Source organism: Hippopotamus amphibius, chromosome 5, assembly GCF_030028045.1.
Source record: "Hippopotamus amphibius kiboko isolate mHipAmp2 chromosome 5, mHipAmp2.hap2, whole genome shotgun sequence".
In the NCBI taxonomy this organism is placed as follows: Eukaryota; Metazoa; Chordata; class Mammalia; order Artiodactyla; family Hippopotamidae; genus Hippopotamus; species Hippopotamus amphibius.
In genome coordinates, this window is record NC_080190.1 from 63,440,687 (window position 1) to 63,457,981 (window position 17,295).

At 34.9% G+C, this 17,295-nt stretch overlaps 1 protein-coding gene across 5 annotated transcripts in view; it reads left to right on the top strand.

Moving 5' to 3' along the window:
- The window catches only part of P4HA1 (prolyl 4-hydroxylase subunit alpha 1), a 75,729-nt gene that overhangs the window by 15,352 nt on the left and 43,082 nt on the right, over window positions 1–17,295 (top strand). For 3 of the 5 annotated variants that reach the window (XM_057737133.1, XM_057737132.1, XM_057737131.1), the window contains 4 exons: window positions 3,783–3,890; window positions 4,826–4,922; window positions 6,222–6,373; window positions 8,259–8,396. In XM_057737133.1, coding sequence (XP_057593116.1) covers window positions 3,815–3,890; window positions 4,826–4,922; window positions 6,222–6,373; window positions 8,259–8,396 — 463 coding nt within the window. In that variant the 5' untranslated portion in view covers window positions 3,783–3,814. Of the gene's footprint in view, window positions 1–2,748; window positions 2,852–3,782; window positions 3,891–4,825; window positions 4,923–6,221; window positions 6,374–8,258; window positions 8,397–17,295 lie in introns of all 5 variants that reach the window. The other 2 variants (XM_057737134.1, XM_057737135.1) reach the window with 2 other exon arrangements.

Here is a 17,295-nt window from a genome sequence, read left to right on the forward strand (position 1 = left end):
AATGGATAAAGATGTGGTACATATATACAATGGAATACCACTCAGCCATAAAAAAGAATGAAATAATGCCATTTGCAGCAACATGGATGCAACTGGAGATTATCATACTAAGTGAATTAAGTCAAAAAGAGAAAGACAAATACCATATGATATCACTTATATGTGGGATCTAAAATGTGGCACAAATGAACCTATCTACAAAACAGAAACATACTCACAGAAATAGAGAACAGGCTTGTGGACTTGTGGTTGCCAAAGGGTGGAGGGTGGGGGAGGGAAGGACTGGGAGTTGGGGTTAGCAAATGTAAACTATTATATATAGGATGGATGAACAACAAGGCATAGGGAACTATATTCAATATCCTGTGATAAACCATAATGGAAAAGAATATTTAAAAAAAGAGTGGCACAACATTGTAAATTAACTATACTTCAATAAAAAAATTAAAATAAAAAATAAAAACATATTACATAATGAGAAAGAAAGAAACATTGAGTATAAAAGTAAATATACCCTATGACACCTGGAAAATATAGAGAAATAGGGGAAAAAATCACCTAATGTTATGCTCTCCAGAGACAACTATGTTTTGGTGAATTTCCTCTGCATATTTTCTTGCATAGTTATGTTCATATTATAATGTCAATTTTTTTCTTTGTTTTGATTAGTATTTATTTATAACTTTCTGTCAGAGTGTAATAGAAACTTAATCTCATTCAATACAGATTCCAGCAGGGTTGCATGATGTTTATTTTTTTCAAGACTATTTTTTTAGAGCAGTTTTAGCTTCACAGCAAAATTGAGAGGATGGTACAGAAATGTCCCATGTACTCCCTGCCCCCACACATGCATAGTTCCCCACCAGAATGGCATATTTGTTAAAATTGATGCATCTACGTTGGGACATCATAATTGCCCAAAGTCCATAGTTTAACATTACCCCTTCACTCTTGGTGTTGTAAATTTTATGGATTTGAGCAAATGTATAATGAATGTCATTCATTATATTATAGAGTATTTTCACTAAAAATCCTCTATGCTCCATCTGTTCATATACCCTCCTTCCACGAACCACTGATCTTCTTACTCTCTTCATAGTTTTATCTCTTCTAGAGTGTCATATAGTTGGAATCATACAGTAGATAGCCTTTTCAGGATGACTTCTTTCACTTAATAGTATGCGTTTAAGTTTCCTCCATGTTTTTTTAATGGCTTGATAGCTCATTTCTTTTTAGCATTGATTAATATTCTATTGTCTAGAGGTATTACAATTTATCCATTCACCTACTAAAGGACATCTTGGTTGCTTCCAAGTTTGGGCTGTTATAAAGCTGCTATAAATACACATATGCAGGTTTTTGTGTGGACATAAATTTTTAGCTTCTTTGGGTAAATACTAAGGAGCATGATTGCTGGGTCATATGGTAAGAGTATGTTTAATTTTTTAAGAAACTGCCAAACTGTCTTCCAAAGTGGCTGTACCATTTTGCAATCCCACCAGCAATAAATGAGAATTGATATTAATTTTGAAATCTTGTTTTTCATTTAAATTTACAAATAAGGAATATGTTCAAGTTTCTTGACATATAGCACTATCATTAGATATTTTAAATTAAGTTGTTAAATTTAATTGTTCATTTGATAGGCAAAAACTGGCTATCATTTCAATTTTTTGTGTCCTTGAATAGTAATGAGTAAGTTTTTGTTTTTGTGTTTTTGGGATTAACTATAGTTCCTTTTTTGTGGCTTTCTGGATTCTTAATCGACTCATCTACTAACATCTTAGTGGTTTTCTTTGTTGGAGTTCCTTAAATGAGCTCTGTTTTCTTTAGCTTCCTAGTTTATAGTTTAGTTTACATATATAAACATAACTTATTTTGTGTATTTAATTCCATCTAGCTTTTGATAGGTTGTCTTATTTTTAAGTTTAAAAATCTCTCCTTTCAGAGATCCAATAACTTTTGTTGTTTTAATTTGTTTATTATAACTCTTTGTTCCACCTAGAATAAAGCAATTTTCAAGCTTTTTTGTCGTTTTTGTAGGTTGGTGGTTCTTGATTCATTTGTGAGGTTTAAGGAGGATGAAAAATGACAGAGAAACTTTAGTGACAAAATATATTTTAGCAATGAAAAAAAAACCTCTTATCTGACAAATCTAAACTTTCTCATCAGAGTTAAACATTTAGACAACATTTCTGATTAACCTTCTGTTAGTACAGTAAAAGCATTTGTATTTCCTGGAAATAACATTTATTTATGAAGAAATTATGGCAGAAATCTGTTTAAACAGTGAGAAAATTCTAGACTGTTCAGACAGCCCAGGATTTTGAAAAAGCCTTGTGCTTTGGCAGGAACCCAGGAGAGGAAGTGTCTGCATCTGCAACATTCTAGAAGCCTTCCCAAAGAGTTACTGTAAAGCAGCCAAGAGAACAGTGTATTTCACTACTGTGTGGTTCTGGAAGTAACTGGAAGTTTGCAGAAGACTTGAGGGAGGAGACCTAGGAATACTTCCAGAATGTTAGTTTCTGTGGTGATCTGTTTTTATTGATTCACGTTGGAGGAAAGTGTTATGTGTGTGTATGTGTGTGTGGAATAGGGAGTTTTCCAATGTGCACTTGAACCTGTTACTTTAGGTGAAGTCACTTGGGAAGAATCAGAGGACTGCACAAAGAGAAATAGCGTCGAGTTAGAATAACCAGCTTGTTACTGGGGCAAACGGTACTACAGTGTAAACTTATTTTCTTGCAGGTAATAAAGGAGTAGGACTTAAAGTCCATGTATGTGGTGGAGAAGGAGCAAGAGAAGAGTGCTAACAGGGCCTTTGGGAAAGCAGGGTAAAATCTTTCTGCTGGTTAGTTGATAATCTGCATCTGCCATGAAGAATCCATTCCAGAAAAGACAGCACTAGGGGGAACAAAGGAAAAAAGACAGAGGGACTTTGCTGCCATGTTTTAGAAAAAAATGCCACACCTATGTACTGGGCTAAGGATTTTTTACATAGAACACAGTAGATAAGAGAAAAAGCTCAACATTGGGTCCTTTGAGAGAAATTGCTAGCTTATGTTGACAGGGCTGTTTTTTTTTTAATTCTGTACAACTTTAAAAAAATAAAATAGCTTTATTGAGATATAATTCATATACCACACTGTTCACCCATTTAATGTTAATGATTGAGTGATTTTTAGTACTTTCACAGTGTTTTTCAACAGTCTACCACCACAGTATATTTTAGAACATTTTCATCACCCCAAAATCTACGACTTTTAATTGGACTTATTTTAAAATTTAAAGCCATTGTAGAGAAAAGATGGAACAAGTTAGGAATTAAGAGGATTAATCAGAAAGCTCTGAAACCTTTTTTCCCTTTAAACATATTCTAACATTTTAGAATGTATTTTGGTGATATTTAAATTGTTACTTTAATAAAGTGGTATATTTTAATGGAAAATGCATGGCTTAGATCTAGATCACAGAGAAAACTTAAGAAAAAGGTACTACTATCCAATTACTCTAATTGTAATGGTAATTAAGGAGAAAAACTCAGCATTTTTAAGCATATATTATGGTGATAGAAAACATATATTTTTTTAACATGAAATATCAAGTTAGTACTCTATATGAAGAATAAGATAGTAGCTCTTATTAAATTATTAAATCAACTTACTAGAATTAACGACATTCTATGGTCAGTCTTGGGGTCCAACTTACATTTTGTTCACAGGAAAAATAGGAACTTTCCGTATCCTTCCTTTTTAAAAATAATGGTCGTATTTCTCTTGTAGGTGTGTGACCCTGTAAAATTAAGCCTTTGAAGATGATCTGGTATATTTTAGTGGTAGGGATTCTACTTCCCCCGTCTTTGGCCCATCCAGGCTTTTTTACTTCGATTGGTAAGTCTTAATTATTTTTTGTTGTTTTTGCATTTAAAATTTTCCATTTTTTAGTGTTTTTAAATCAGTAGAAACATTGTATTTCCAGAGACTGAAATATTACTTCAGTCTTTGCCTCTCTAAAAGTCTTTCTCTTTTTTAAATTCAGTTTTTTTCTTTAAATGATTTTTTTCTGATTACAAAAGGAATACATTTTCAGATAGAAACTTATGAAAATTTAGAAAAGCATAGCAAAGAAAATTCTCTGGTAATGAGTCCATCCAGGACATCACTTAATGTGTATACCTAGTCTTTTATATTTTCCTATATGCATACTTCATCTGTCTTAAAAGAGATGTTTTCCTTCATCCTGTTGACCAGTTTTACCCCTATGTGATTTTGGACCTAAATAAAACACAAGTACTATATTTATGACACCTAATTTTTGGATGTAAAATAATGAGTTATCTCATTGCACTATGAATAACTAAATATGTATATTTGAATTTCAGTTGTGACACTTTTTGTTAGTGTGGTTTTTGTTTATTGAATAAAAATTTAATTCTAAGTAGTCTTAAAACCAAGAAAAGGTGGGGGGGGGGAGGTAGAGAAGAAGAAACATTGATCCTTGGAAAGTAAGGTTTTGAAATTAAAAAATAAATTTTTAGATGACAAGACAATTTGTCGATATGGTCCAAGTTTATGAAATTAAGTAGCTTGAAAATTGGAATTGGAACACATGATTAGAAAAGTTTTGGGCTTTATTTTAATTTATCTGGTTTTTAAAAAAGAAAAAAAAGAAAACATGCAATGATGCTTTCGCCAGCATATCTGATTCATGCCAGTTAAGTCCTCTCCGAATGGAACTGTTCTCAATCATTCTTAAATTATTCTGAAGTACTTGTTTTGACCAGTATGGGTATTTGATCACTTTTCTTCCCTTTTTCTCCTTCTAGGTCAGATGACTGATTTGATCCATACTGAAAAAGATCTGGTGACTTCCCTGAAAGACTATATTAAGGCAGAAGAGGACAAATTAGAACAAATAAAAAAGTAAGCAAAGTGCTTTACTTATTATGAGTTTGACTCCACCTGGATGTTTTCTTCGTAGAGCTAAAACATTCTTTGAGTGAAAATGAAAGCCCTCTGTCAGTCTTAAAAGGCCAGTTGAAATGGCTAAAGTAGAAGCACAGAAAACAAAAGTTAGGCCCAGGCTAAGACTTCACTTGAAGAATATGGATTGAGATAAAAATATAAATAGGTATGGGTCTTTGACTGACAATTTTTTTTTAATGGTTGCTAATTTCTTCTATCCTCTTCTAACCTCCCTAGTCAAGCCACCTTCTGGAGCAGTTTTCCACTGCTATTAATCCTTCAGTCCTATGGTTCCATTCTAGAGATTATAGTGATAGGTATAGTATTATTTAATTGATATAGTTTTTCCTCAAATGCTAATTTATTTTTTAAATTTACTTATTTTATTTATTTTTTGGCTGTGTTGGGTCTCTGTTGCTGCACACAGGCTTTCTCTAGTTGCTGCAAGGGGGGGCTACTCTTCACTGTGGTGTGCGGGCCCCTCATTGTAGTGGCCTCTCCTGTTGTGGAGCACAGGCTCCAGGCACGTGGGCTTCAATAGTTGCGGCACACGGGCTCAATAGTTGTGGCTTATGGGCTCTAGAGCACAGGCTCAATAGTTGTGGCACATGGGCTTAGCTGCTCCATGGCATGTGGAATCCTTCCAGAGCAGGGCTCGAACCCATGTCCCCCTCATTGGCAGGCAGATTCTCAACCACTGCGCCACCTAGGAAGTCCCTAATTTATTTTTAATTGACTCAGGTTCATATTTAATCCTGACCTGAGAGTTCTTAGCCTTTGTTTAATGAGTAGCTAAGTATTCATTTTTTTTGTTTTAAAATAGTTTCTAGATACTGGATATAAGATTTTGTGCTAAGTTTAATTTAAATGAATACATAACTGAATTTGGATTGGGCTGATTTGTACTTTGTAATAATCAATATTTTGGCTTTAAGGACCTGTAGGGAAATGAATTTTTAGATTCTTACAAGAGGGATCTAATCACAACTTTTACTAAGATAGGTTACATTTACTGTAACCTTTTGGGAGAAACAAAATTAAAACAAAAAATCTTGTAGTTATATTTTGTTTTTGCCAAGCTAGATTTTATTCATAAGAGAATCTTGTTAAAAAACCTTTATAATTTTACTTTTAAAAGAATTTTAAGTATAAACTCAGAAACCTCTAATCTTCTTTGAGTGCTTTACTAAGTTGTGTTCTTCCTTGTTAAGTGTGTATATACTTTATGTATATTCCATTTATGTCTTACATTATCAGATGGGCAGAGAAGTTAGATCGGTTAACCAGCACAGCGACAAAAGATCCAGAAGGATTTGTTGGACACCCTGTAAATGCATTCAAGTTAATGAAACGTTTGAACACTGAATGGAGCGAGTTGGAGAATCTTGTCCTTAAGGATATGTCAGATGGTAAGTCAGATGGTAAGACTAATGAGCCAAAAAAAAGTAAGGCATTTTTGCTACCACCTGTAGAAATGCCAAAGAAGTGATAAATTCAGTTTCCAGAACATCAAGTGTTCAGTCTTATAACTGAATTATTGCTGAGATGTGTTTTATTTGACCAGAGTTAATTTAGTCTGGATCCTGAATTCTTGATTTTAAAAAAAGATGAAAAAAAACTGGAAATAAAGAAAAATAAAACTTTATTGTTAAAAAAATAATTTCTGAAAAAAAAAAAATTTCTGCTCTTCATTTAACACTGGTCCTTTTTGCTTTGATATCTACAAAAGTGAATCAACTATTTGCCCTATAGCTTCATTTCTGAGGGTAATCATTTTAGGATTGCCTTCAAATTTTAAAAATTTATGGGTCTCTATCTTCTAATCAATTTTTAATGCACTGGGAGTGGTACTAATAAGGAAAAACATTAGCTGTGTTTTACATAGTACTTTGAAGCTTAGGATTGTTTTGTTTAACATAGACAATAAATTTAAAAACTGAGACTGCAAACAGTAATAATGAATGTCATATTATTAAAATTTTAAATCACTTTTTGTTTTTGTTGTATTGATTTCTTAAGGAGTATTTAGCATCCATTCTCCTTAGGAGTTATATGGTTATGAGTAATTAGTTTCTTAGTTTGATTTTTGTTATATTTTATGTAAAACCTTTTAAAATTAATACTAGGATTTATATAGAGCAAACCTTGATTGATGAACACTATATTTAATAATTAAACAATCTAAATATATTTTAATAAACTAGCTTACCTGATACTCTTAAATATATAATTAATGCCTCTTCCTTCTCCTTAAAGAATTTCCCCAAACTTTATATATTTACATGTTTATATGATATGTGGCACATGGAAGAAGAAAACAGAACTTGAAGAGCATACATTTTACTTACTGTTATCTGAAATTGGATGTCAGTGAATGTTGTTTTCAAATCTTTAAATCATTCGTTTTTCAAGCTTAGTGGAGGCTGTGTTGTGTAACTAAAAACTCAATTATTATGTTAGTTGATCTTTACTTACTAATGCAGGTATAATTTGTGCATTGACCTCAGATTACTTAAGCAATATTAAAATGGTTTGGGAAGATTGAACAAGTTAGAGGTATGTTAAGTCTCATTCAGTGTATATAATTTTTTCTTGCTACACATGGTATGGTGGAAAATTGTAATAAAATAGATTTTGAAAAATCCTTGTAAGACTGTATTGGAAATTGGAAGTCTGTGAGGTTCTGGAGTCTTTTTTTCTTCCAGTTTTATTGAGATATAATTGACATACAGCACTGTATAAGTTTAAAGTGTATAGCACAATGATTTGACTTACGCATGTCATGGAATGATTATCACAGTAAGTTTAGTGAACATCCATTGTCTCATATAGACATAAAGTTTTGAAAATAGAAAAAATGTTTTTCCTTGTGATGAGAACTCTTAGAGTGTATTCTCTTAACAGCTTTCATGTATAACATACAGCAGTGTTAATTATTTGTATTGTGTTGTATGTTATATCCCTAGTGCTTATTTATCTTATAACTGGAACTTTGTACCTTTTGACTGCCTTCTTCAAATTACCCTGCTCCCCCACCTCCTGATAACCACAGAACCACAAATCTGATCTCTTTTTGTATGAGTTTGTTTTTGAAATATAATTGACCTGCAACACTATGTTCCTGTTATACAACATAGTGATCGTATATTTCTGTATATTTCAAAATGATCACCATGATAAGTCTAGTTATGTTTTCACCATACAAAGATATTACATAGTTATTGACCATATTTCCCACACTGTACATTTCATACCAGTGTCTAGAATCTCTTTTTTTTTCCCCCCTATTTTAAGGTTTTATCTCTAACCTAACCATTCAGAGACAGTACTTCCCTAATGATGAAGATCAGGTTGGGGCAGCCAAAGCTTTGTTGCGTCTCCAGGACACCTACAATTTGGATACAGATACCATCTCAAAGGGTGATCTTCCAGGTAAGAATTCTTCTAGTTTGTAAAAAGACCTATCACCTGGCTTCTCTGTTCAGTACGTTAGAACAGTGTTAATATAAAAAGACTTCTGGGGATTCCCTGGCGGTCCAGTGGTTAAGACTTTGCCTTCCAATGGAGGGGGTGCAGATTCAATCCCTGGTTGGGGAGCTAAGATCCCACAAGCCTCTCAGCCAAAAAACCAAAACAAAAGCAATATTGTAACAAATTCAATAAAGACTTCAAAAATGGTCCACATCAAAAAAATCTTAAAAAAAAAAAAAGACATATATTTTAAGATATTTATCTTTAGTTTGTTTCACAGCCTTTGAGGACAAAACAACGCTTTCTCTGGGACTTAGTAGTTGTGGAAAAGCTGTTAGCTTGTTACTGTGAAAGCTTACAATTATAGGGACTAACTTAAGTAGGCAATTTTAGCTTTTTTCCTCTTGTGAAACTGAAGCTTTATACTCGTTAAACAGTAACTCCCCAATTCCCACTTTCCCAGCCCATCGCCACCATCATTCTACTTTCTGTCTCTATGATTTTGACTACTTTAAGTACCTTGTATAAGTAGAATCATACAGTGTTTGTCTTTATGTGATTGGCTTATTTCACTTAGTACAATGTCCTCAAGGGTCATCCATATTGTGGTATATGTTGAAACTTCCTTCATTTTTAAGGCTGAATAATAATCCATTGTATGTATATACCATATTTTGCTTATCCATTCATCTGTTTGATGGACACTTGGGTTCTTTCCATGCATCAGCTATTGAGAATAATGTTGCTGTGCAAATGGGTGTGCAAATAGCTCTTCACGACACTGCCTTTCATTCTTCGAGTATATACCCAGAAGTGGAATTGTTGGATCATATGATAACTGTTTTTAAATTTTGAGAAGCCACCATACTCTTTTTCATAGTAGATATACCATTTACATTCCCACTAACAGTGCACAAGGATTCCAGTTTCTCCACATCCTTACCAACACTTGTTATTTTCTTTTCCTTTTTTTTTTTGATAATAGCCACCCTAGTGGGTTTGAGGTGGTATCTCATGGCAGTTTTGCATTTCCCTAATTACCAGTGATGCTGAGCATCTTTTTATGTACTTATTGGCAACCGTTTATATATCTTCTTTGAAGAAATGTCTATTCAAGTCCTTTGTTTTTTAATTAGGTTATTTGTTTTTTTGTTGTTGAGTTTTAGAGGTTCTCTATATATTCTGGATATTAATCCCTTATGAGATACATGATTTACAGATATTTTCTCCTATTCTGTGGGTTGCCTTTTTACTCCATCAATATTGTGTTTTGTATCCAAATTTTTAAATATTTTACGAAGTCCACTTTGTTTATTTTTTCTTTTGTTGCCTATGCCTTTAGCATCATATAGAAGAATTCATTGCCCAATCCAGTGTTATGAAGCTGTTGTCCTATGTTTTCTTCTAAGAGTTTTATTGTTTTAGGTCTTATTATATTTAGGTTCTTGATTTATTTTGAGTTAATTTTTACATGCAGTATTAGGTAAGGGCTCACCTTCATTCTTTTGCATGTGGATATTCGGTTTTCCCAGCACCATTTGTTGAAAAGACTGTCCCTTCCCCATTGAATGGTCTTGCCATGCTTGTCAAAAGTCATTTGACCATATATACCAGGGTTTATTTTTGGCTCTCTATTCCATTGGTCTGTAAGTCTGTTTTTATGCTGGTACACATTATTTGATTATTATAGCTTTGTAGTAAGTTTTTTTTTTTTAACTTTTTATTTATTTTTTACAATAAGCTGCATATATTTAGAGTGTACAATTTGGTATCGCAGTCTCCCAATTCATTCCCCCCCAACCCTCCCCGCTTTCCACACTTGGTGTCCATATGTTTGTTCTCTACATCTGTGTCTCTATTTCTGCCTTGCAAACCGGTTGATTTGTACCATTTTTCTGTAGTCCACATATATGTGTTAATATACAATATTTGTTTTTCTCTTTCTGACTCACTTCACTCTGTATGACAGTCTCTAGGTCCACCCATGTCTCTAAAAATGTCCCAGTTTCATTGCTTTTTACAGCTGAGTAATATTCCATTGTATGTATGTACCACACCTTCTTTATCCATTCATCTGTTGATGGACATTTAGGTTGCTTCCATGTCCTGGCTATTGTAAATAGTGCTGCAGTGAACATTGGAGTGCATGTGTCTTTTTGAATTATGGTGTCCTCTGGGTATATGCCCAGCAGTGGGATTGCTGGGTCATATGGTAGTTCTATTTTCAGTTTTGCAAGGAACCTCCATACTGTTCTCCATAGTGGCTGTATCAAGTTACATTCCCACCAGCAATGCAAGAGCTTTCCCTTTTCTCCACACCCTCTCCAGCATTTACTGTTTGTAGATTTTCTGATGATGCCCATTCTAACTGGTGTGAGGTGATACCTCATTCTCCTTTTGATTTGCATTTCTCTGATAATTACTGGTGTTGAGCAGCTTTTTATGTGCCTCTTGGCCATCCGTATGTCTTCTTTGGAGAAATGCCTATTTAGGTCTTCTGCTCATTTTTTGATTGGGTTATTTGTTTTTTTGATATTGAGCTGGATGAACTGTTTATATATTTTGGAGATTAGTTCTTTGTTGATTCGTTTGCAAATATTTTTTCCCATTCTGAGGGTTGTCTTTTCGTCTTGCTTATACTTTGCTGTGCAGAAGCTTTGAAGTTTCATTATGTCCCACTTATTTATTTTTCTTTTTATTTCCATTACTCTAGGGGGTGGATCAGAAGAGATCTTACTGTGATTTACGTCGAAGAGTGTTCTTCCTATGTTTTCCTCTAGGAGTTGTATAGTGTCTGGCCTTACATTTAGGTCTTTTATCCATTTTGAGTTTATTTTTGTATATGGTGTTAGGAAGTGTTCTAATTTCATTCGTTTACATGTAGCTGTCCAGTTTTCCCAGCACCACTTATTGAAGAGGCTGCCTTTCCTCCATTGTATATCCTTGCCTCCTTTGTCATAGATTAGTTGACCATAGTTTATCTCTGGGCTTTCTATCCTGTTCCATTGATCTATATGTCTGTTTTTGTGCCAGTACCATACTGTCTTGATCACTGTAGCCTTGTAGTATAGCCTGAAGTCGGGAAGCCTGATTCCACCAGCTGCGTCTTTCCTTCTCAAGATTGCTTTGGCTATCCGGGGTCTTTTGCATTTCCATACAAATTGTAAAATTTCTTGTTCTAGTTCTGTGAACAATGCCATTGGTAATTTGATCGGGATTGCATTGAATCTGTAAATTGCTTTCAGTAATATAGTCATTTTCACAATGTTGATTCTTCCCATCCAAGAACGTGGTATATCCCTCCATCTGTTTGTGTCTTCTTTGATTTTTTTCATTAGTGTCTTATAATTTTCTGAGTACAGGTCTTTTACCTCCTTGGTTAGGTTTATTCCTAGGTATTTTATTCTTTTTGTTGCAATGGTGAATGGCATTGTTTCCTTAATTTCTCTTTCTGATTTTTCATTGTTGGTGTATAGAAATGCAAGAGATTTCTGTGTGTTAATTTTGTATCCTGCAGCTTTACCAAATTCATTGATTAGCTCAAGGAGTTTTCTGGTGGCATCTTTAGGATTTTCTATATATTGTATCATGTCATCTGCAAACAGTGACAGTTTTACTTCTTCTTTTCCAATTTCGATTCCTTTTATTTCTTTTTCTTCTCTGATTGCTGTGGCAAGGACTTCCAAAACTATGTTGAATAGTAATGGGGAGAGTGGACATCCTTGTCTTGTTCCTGATTTTAGAGGGAATGCTTCCAGTTTTTCACCATTGAGAATGATGTTTGCTGTGGGTTTGTCATATATGGCCTTTATTATGTTGAGGTAGGTTCCCTCTGTGCCCACCTTCTGGAGAGTTTGTATCATAAATGGGTGTTGAATTTTGTCAAAAGCTTTTTCTGCATCTGTTGAGATGATCATGTGGTTTTTATCCTTCAGTTTGTTAATGTGGTGTATCACATTGATTGATTTGTGTATAGTGAAGAATCCTTGCATTCCAGGGATAAACCCCACTTGATCATGGTGTATGATCCTTTGAATGTGTTGTTGGATTCTGTTGGCTAGTATTTTGTTGAGGATTTTTGCATCTAAATTCATCAGTGATATTGGTCTGTAGTTTTCTTTTTTTGTAGTATCTTTGTCTGGTTTTGGTATCAGGGTGATGGTGGCTTCATAAAATGAGTTTGGGAGTATTCCTTCCTCTGCAATGTTTTGGAAGAGTTTGAGAAGGATGGGTGTTAGCTCTTCTCTAAATGGTTGATAAAATTCACCTGTGAATCCATCTGGCCCTGGACTTTTGTTTGTTGGGAGGTTTTTAATCACAGTTTCAATTTCATTACTTGTGATTGGTCTGTTCATATTTTCTATTTCTTCCTGACTCAGTCTTGGAAGGTTATACCTTTCTAAGAATCTGTCCATTTCTTCCAGGTTGTCCATTTTATTGGCATATAGTTGCTTGTAGTAATCTCTTATGGTGCTTTTTATTTCTGTGGTGTCCGTTATAACTTCTCCTGTTTCATTTCTAATTTTATTGATTTGAGTCCTCTCCCTCTTTTTCTTGATAAGTCTTGCTAGAGGTTTATCAATTTTATTTATCTTCTCAAAGAACCAGCTTTTAGTTTTATTGATTTTTGCTATGGTTTTCTTTGTCTCTGTTTCATTTATTTCTGCTCTGATCTTTATGATTCCTCTCCGTCTACTAACTTTGGGTTTTGTTTGCTCTTCTTTCTCTAGTTTCTTTAGGTGTAAGGTTAGCTTGTTTATTTGGGATTTTTCTTGTTTCTTGAGGTAGGATTGTATTGCTATAAACTTCCCTCTTAGAGCTGCCTTTGCTGCATCCCATAGGTTTTGGATTGTTGTGTTTTCATTGTCATTTGTCTCTAGGTATTTTTTGATTTCCTCTTTGATTTCTTCAGTGATCTGTTGGTTACTTAGTAGCATATTATTTAGCCTCCATGTGTTTGTGTTTTTTATGGTTTTTTTCCTGTGATTGATTTCTAATCTCATAGCATTGTGGTCAGAAAAGATGCGTGATACAATTTCAGTTTTCTTGAATTTACCAAGGCTTGATATATGACCCAAAATGTGATCTATCCTGGAGAATGTTCCATGTGCACTTGAGAAGAATGTGTAATCTGTTTTTGGATGTAATGTCCTGTAGATATCTATTAAATCCAGCTGATTTATTGTGTCATTTAAAGCTTGTGTTTCTTTATTAATTTTCTGTCTGGATGATCTGTCCATTGGTGTAAGTGGGGTGTTAAAGTCCCCCACTATGATTGTGTTACTGTCGATTTCCTCTTTCATGGTTATTAGCATTTACCTTATGTATTGAGGTGCTCCTATATTAGGTGCATCTATATTTATAATTATTATCTCTTCTTCTTGGATTGATCCCTTGATCATTATGTAGTGTCCTTTCTTGTCTCTTGAAACATTTTTTATTTTAAAGTATTTTATCTGATATAAGTATCGCTACTCCAGCTTTCTTTTGATTTCCATTTGCATGGAATATATTTTTCCATCCCCTCACTTTCAGTCTGTATGTGTCTCTAGGTGTGAAGTGGGTCTCTTGGAGACAGCATATGTAAGGGTCTTGTTTTTGTATCCATTCAGCCAGTCTGTGTCTTTTGGTTGGAGCATTTAGTCCATTTACATTCAAGGTCATTATTGATATGTATGTTCGTATTACCATGTTCTTAATTGTTTTGTTTTTGTTTCTGTAGGTCCTTTTCTTCTCTTATGTTTCCCACTTAGAGAAGTTCCTTTAGCATCTGTTGTAGGGCTGGTTTGGTGGTGCTGAATTCTCTTAGCTGTTGCTTGTCTATAAAGCTTTTGATTTCTCCATCGAATCTGAATGAGATCCTTACTGGGTAGAGTATTCTTGGTTGTAGGTTCTTCCCTTTCATCACTTGAAATATATCGTGCCAGTCCCTTCTGGCTTGTAGTTTCTGCTGAGAAATCAGCTGTTACCCTGATGGGAGTTCCCTAGAATGTTATTTGTCATTTTTCCCTTGTTGCTTTTAATAACTTTTCTGTCTTTAATTTTTGTCAATTTGACCACTGTATGTCTTGGCATGTTTCTCCTTGGGTTTATGCTTCCTGGGACTCTCTGCATTTCCTGCATTTGGGTAGCTATTTCCTTTCCCATGTTAGGGAAGTTTTCAGCTATAATCTCTTCCAAGATTTTCTCGGGTCCTTTCTCTCTCTTTTCTCCGGCACATTTAACATTGTCCCAGAGGTCTCCTAGGCTGTCTTCAGTTCTTTTCATTCTTTTTTCTTTATTCTTTTCTGCATCAGTGATTATCACCATTCTGTCTTCCAGGTCACTTATTTGCCCTTCTGCCTCAGTTAATCTGCTATTGGTTCCTTCTAGTGTATTTTTCATTTCAGTTATTGTGTTGCATATCTCTGTTTGTTTGCTCTTTAATTCTTCCAGGTCTTTGGTAAAATTTTCGATCTTTGCATCCAATCTTTTTTCAAAGTCCTGGATCATCTTCACCATCATTATTCTGAATTCTTTTTCTGGAAGAGTGCCTATCTTCTCTTCATTTAGTTGTTTTTCTGGGGTTTTATCCTGTCCCTTCATCTGGTACAGAGTCTTTTGCCTTTTCATTTTCTCTATCTTTCTGTGGCTGTGATTTTCAGTTCCACAAGACAAAATACTGCTAATACTGCTTGATTCTGCTGTCAGCCCTCTTGTCGAGGAAGCTGTCTAGGAGGCTCGTGGTGCTTCCTGATGGGAGGGACTGATGGTGGGTTGGGCTGGGTGGGTGGAGCTCAGTAAAACTTTAATCCGATTTGGTGAGTGGAGCTCAGTGACACTTTAATCTGCATAGCTGCCAATGGATGGGGCTGTGTTTCCACCCTGTGGTCGTTTGGCCTGAGGCTACCCAGCACTGGAGCTTACAGGCTCTTTGGTGGAGCTAATGGTGGACTCTGGAAGGGCTCATGCCAATGAGCACTTCTCATAACCCCTGCTGCCAGTGCCCCTGTCTCCTCAGTGAGCCACAGCTGCCCCACATCTCTGCAGGCAACCCTCCAACACCAGCAGGTAGGTCTTGTTCAGTCTCCTATGGGGTCACTGCTCCTTCCCCCTGGGTCCTGGTGAGCACACTTTTGTGTGTGCCCTCCAAGAGTGGAGTCTCTGTTTTTCCCAGTCCTGTGGAGGTCCTGCAATCAAATCCCGCTGGCTTTCAAAGTCTGATTCTCTGGGCATTCCTCCTCCTGTTGCTGGACTCCCAGGTTAGGAAGCCTGAGGTGGGCTCAGAACCCTCAGGACTTCTGCGGTATAACTGTTCTCCAGCTTGTGAGTCACCCGCCCAGCATTTATGGGATTTGATTATAACGCGATTGCGCCCCTCCTACCGTCTCATTGCGGCTTCTCCTTTGTCTCTGGATGTGGGGTGATTTTTTTTGGTGAGTTCCAGTGTCTTTCTGTCGATGGTTGTTCAGCAGTTAGTTGTAATTCCGGTGCTCTTGCAAGAGGGAGTGAGCGCACGTCCTTCTACTCTGCCATCTTGATTCTTCCCTGTTGAGTGTTTTTTATTATGAACGAATACTGAATTTTGTCTTTTGTTTTTTCTGCATCAGTTGAGATGATGATATGCTTTTTTTCCTTATTCTGTTAATTTGTTGTATTACATTGATCAATATTCATATATTGAGACATCCTTGCATTCCAGGAATAATTTCCACCTGGTCATGGTATATAATCATTTTAATATGCTGCTGAATTCTCTTTGGTAGTATTTTGTTGAGAATTTTTACATTAATGTTCATAAGTGATATTTGTCTGTAGTTTTCTTGTAGTGTCTTTTTCTGGCTTTGGTATAAGGATAAAGCTGGCCTCATAGAATGAGATAGGAGGTGTTCTTTCCTCTGTTTTTGAAAAGTTTGGGAAGAGTTGGTATTAGTTCTTCTTTAAATGTTTGGTGGAATTCTCCAATGAAGCTGTTAGGTCCAGGGCTTTTCTTTGGTCAGGAGACTTTTGATTACTGATTCAGTCTCCTTACTAGTTATAGGTCTAGATTTTCTACTTTTTACTTAGTCTTGTTAGGTTTTGTGTTTTTAGGAATTTGTGCATTTCATCTAGGTTATTTAATTTTTTGGTGTACAGTTTTTCATAGAACTCTTATAATCCTTTGTATTTCTGCAGAATCAGTAGTAGTATCCCCACTTTTCTCATTTTAGTAATTGGAATCTTTTTTTTCCTCTTAATCCATGTAGCTAAAGGATCATCAATTTTGTTGAAAAAATTCTTTTTAAAGAACCAACTTTTAGTTTCATTAATTTTCTCTATTGTTTTTCTATTCTCTAATACTTCTGCTTTAATATTCTCCTTTCTTCTGTTAGCTTTGGGTTAAGTTTGTTCTTGTTTTTCTACCTTCTTAAGTTGTAGAGTTAGGTGGTTGATGTGAGATCTTTCTTGTTTTTTAATGAAAGCATTATAAGTGTAAATTTCTCCCTTAGCCCTACTTTCATTGTGTCCCATGAGTTTTGGTATGTTGTTTTCATTTGTCTTTTAAGTATTTTCTAATTTTCTCTGTGATTTCTTCTTTGATCCATTAGTTTTTAAAGAGTGTGTTAATTTCTGCAAAATTTGAACTTTGCCAGTTTTACTTGTGTTACTAATATATAACTTCTCATGATAATTTTGCCATCTCTTACTTTTTCTATGAGTGTGTGGCTTGCTGCGTTACTATCTTCTTGTCATTATCAACTGGAGAAATAAAATATGTTACCTCTATCTTTAGGAAATTAATTTTCTCAGTAAGAAAATACAGTGGGATGAGTTACTTGTTAAGATGTTTTTCTTGCTTATCTTTCTAAATTTGGAATGATTGCATCTTGTTAAACTATTA